Genomic DNA, 3,106 nt, shown 5'->3' on the forward strand with positions numbered 1-3,106 from the left:
TGCACTGCCCTCCTGAGACTTCTGCCCCAGAGCTGCTTTATAGCAGAGGACATGCAAATAGAACGTCCCTCTGCCCATGAAAACCAGCCCAGCCCTGACCTGAGCTCTGTGAGCTGATTCCACCAGTGACTGAGCACAGACCAGCACCATGGAGCTGGGGCTGTGCTGGGTTCTCCTTGTTGCTCTGTTGAAAGGTGATTTAGGGGGAACAAGGGATACTGAGTGTGCAAATGGACATGAGTGGGAGGAACAGTGGATGTATGTGACCATTGCTGACCAGGATGCTCTGTGTTTACAGGTGTGCAGTGTGAGGTGCAGCTGGTGGAGTCTGGGGGAGGCTTGGTGCAGCCTGGGGGGTCCCTGAGACTCTCCTGTACAGCTTCCGGATTCACCTTCAGTAGTTACTACATGAGCTGGATCCGCCAGGCTCCAGGGAAGGGGCTGGAGTGGGTTGCACAAATTAATCCAAATAGTGGAAGCACATGGTATGCAGACTCTGTGAATGGCCGGTTCACCATCTCCAGTGACAACAGTAAAAGCACGCTGTACCTGCAAATGAGCAGCCTGAGAACCGAGGACACGGCCCTGTATTACTGTGCAAGAGACACAGTGAGAGGAGCCCTGTGGGAGCCCAGACACAAACATGCACACAGCCTGAGGCCAGCAAGGGGCGCTGAGCCCTCGTCAGCTGCAGGTGTGGTGAGGAGGCGGCCCTGGGGTCTGGCCTCCACCCTCCCAGGGCTCCAGGACCCCAGCTGGTGTCTGCCCTGCGCTGCTGCACGAACACAGAGGCTGGGCTCCTTCCATCTGAATGCCAGGCAGGGCCTGACAGAGCAGCGAGGCCCAGGCTCCGGCTCAGGCAGAGCTGGCTCCGCACAGGCCAGGGCGGGTCTGGAGCGCTCAGGGCTCCGGGTGCGTGCTCTCCCGCAGGCTCAGCACAGAGACTCCAGGCTTCCTGCTGAGCACAGACTGGGCCCGGCTGTGGGAGTGGTGACCGCAGACTCCCGGAGCTCGCGCTGAAAGGACCGGCCTCTGTCCTCCCACCAGGCCAAGCTCATCAAATTCTGGTCCAATCATGTGTGTGTGCAGATCCTTGTCTGACATGACCCACCCATGTTCACCTTCGCTTTTATGAGTTTGCAACTCTAAACCGCTGCATGTGCGTTGTGGGCTCACCCCACTGTCGGGCACGTCTTCCTGAGGATCACATGTGGCTTGTCTGTCGGAAGAAGGTGGGTGGACTGCGGTGCCGGCGTGCACAACCATATCATGCAGGAAGACAATGCAAGGGTGGACAGGAAGTGGCCGTGCACAGGATGGAGTGGGCAGACAGAATGACACACACCAAGTAGAAATTAGGGACAAGGCAGGGAGCATGGAGCACAGGACATCCTAGGGAGAATGTGGCAGAAGTGGCTGAAGTACGTTCACATCTTGGATGACTGTAGAAGTCCACCTCAGGCAGGCCAGCAAGCTTATGGGAGTGTGAATCTCTCAGCAGCGTCAAGCATTCAGGATTGCTTTCTTTGATTACAGGTAATAAAATGTGAGAAGAGGACAAAGGATAATGTACTCAGAAAGAATCAACCGGTAATGAACAGAGTATTCTATTAGGAGGTACTGCAATACTGCAGTGACCAGAGGAACAAATCCTAAGATTTGCTGTGGACAGAGAGAGGCCGGGGCTGCTGACCAGGAAAACAGAAATGAGAACCAGGGACATTTCACAGGCAGCCACACCCATCCCAGACCCACACGGCAGCACCTTCTGTGTTCTGCTGGGATTTTAACATGAAACACACACACATTTTAAACATCACCCTCAAGGACTGAAATGACTGTGGGACATCAGGGCCTCTGGTCCTGAGTGAGGCTCTGTCCTGTTCAACCCCAGACCCAGGGCCTGCACCCCTCCCACCAGGCCCCATTCTGAACGTTCACCTGATGTGCTGGGGACCAAGACCTGACTTTCCACTTGGACCTCCAAGTTAGGGAACCCAGAAGCACTACCCTCCTGACACTTTTGACTCAAGTTTGGGTAAGAAGCCACTCTTGTCAGTATTATTATGAAATAGTCCCACATGAATACCTCTGTACACACATGCTCACAAAACTGGACACACATCAATAACGAGTCAGGTGTCCCATTCACATCCATGTGCACACACATCAATAACTAGCCTGGTCTTTAATGAAGACACAGGGAAATTGAGGCTTTCTATGCAGAATATAGAGCCCATGGAATAGCCAATTGATAATATAGATTTTATATCAGGATCAATTAAATGTAAATTGAAACTCATCAAATTTCTGCTCAAGTGACAAATAAGTAAATGACAGGCTGTGGAGAGGAAGAAATGTTGGCAAATCACACACCCAACAGCATTTGTGCATCCAGACTGAGAGAGGAACCCTCAACACAACTGTTGGAAAACCCATTGATGAGCTGGCAAAGACTTGTACAGATATTGTGTAGTTGTGCCTAGGCTAATGCATGTCAAGTGCACACTTGGTGACTGTGAGGTTCATGTAGGCATTTATCCTTGGAGAGGTTGTTGGCAGTAAGCAGTCGATGAGATGAGAGGAAGTGACAGACATGCAGATGATGACAGAGGACATGCAGGCTTGTCAGCAGTGTCCCCATGAGCCTGGCTCTCTGAGTCTTCTTTCAGCAGTTCCTGCAGTGCATCACGTCTCTCCTGCTCTCACTAGAGGACCGTGACCCACTCAGCTCAAGAATGGAGCAGAGGACACCGACCTCAGCAATGAGGGAGAGGAAGGACAGATGACGTCGCAGACATGAGATCTTCTACAGAGCACACTGCTGTGTGGAACCTGTGTGTACTTTCCCGTCTGTGCAGGGAGGTGACTGTACTATTCAGATCAACATGGGATGAATACGTGGATAACCAGCAGGTGGAAGCAATGGGTGCCGTGTGTTCTGGGAGGCCATCTTTGTAGCAATGGCCCTCAGGACTCTCACATCTGCCTCAGCACTGCCCTCCCTGACACCTCCACCCGGCTCTCACTATGTAGCAGAAGACATGCAAATAGGGCCTTCCTCTACTCACTAAAACCAGCCAGCCCTGACCCTGAAGGCCTGGAG

General features: G+C 52.8%; 1 gene segment (V, D, J or C); it reads left to right on the forward strand.

Moving 5' to 3' along the window:
- LOC106001562 overlaps positions 1–1,020 on the forward strand; it is a 1,970-nt gene extending 950 nt beyond the window's left edge. The window contains 2 exon segments of the V gene segment in view: positions 427–699; positions 931–1,020. Of these exon segments, the coding sequence occupies positions 427–699; positions 931–1,020 (363 nt within the window).
- The last annotated feature ends 2,086 nt before the right edge of the window (positions 1,021–3,106 follow it).

Source organism: Dipodomys ordii, unplaced genomic scaffold, assembly GCF_000151885.1.
Source record: "Dipodomys ordii isolate 6190 unplaced genomic scaffold, Dord_2.0 Scaffold317, whole genome shotgun sequence".
Classification (NCBI taxonomy): domain Eukaryota; kingdom Metazoa; phylum Chordata; class Mammalia; order Rodentia; family Heteromyidae; genus Dipodomys; species Dipodomys ordii.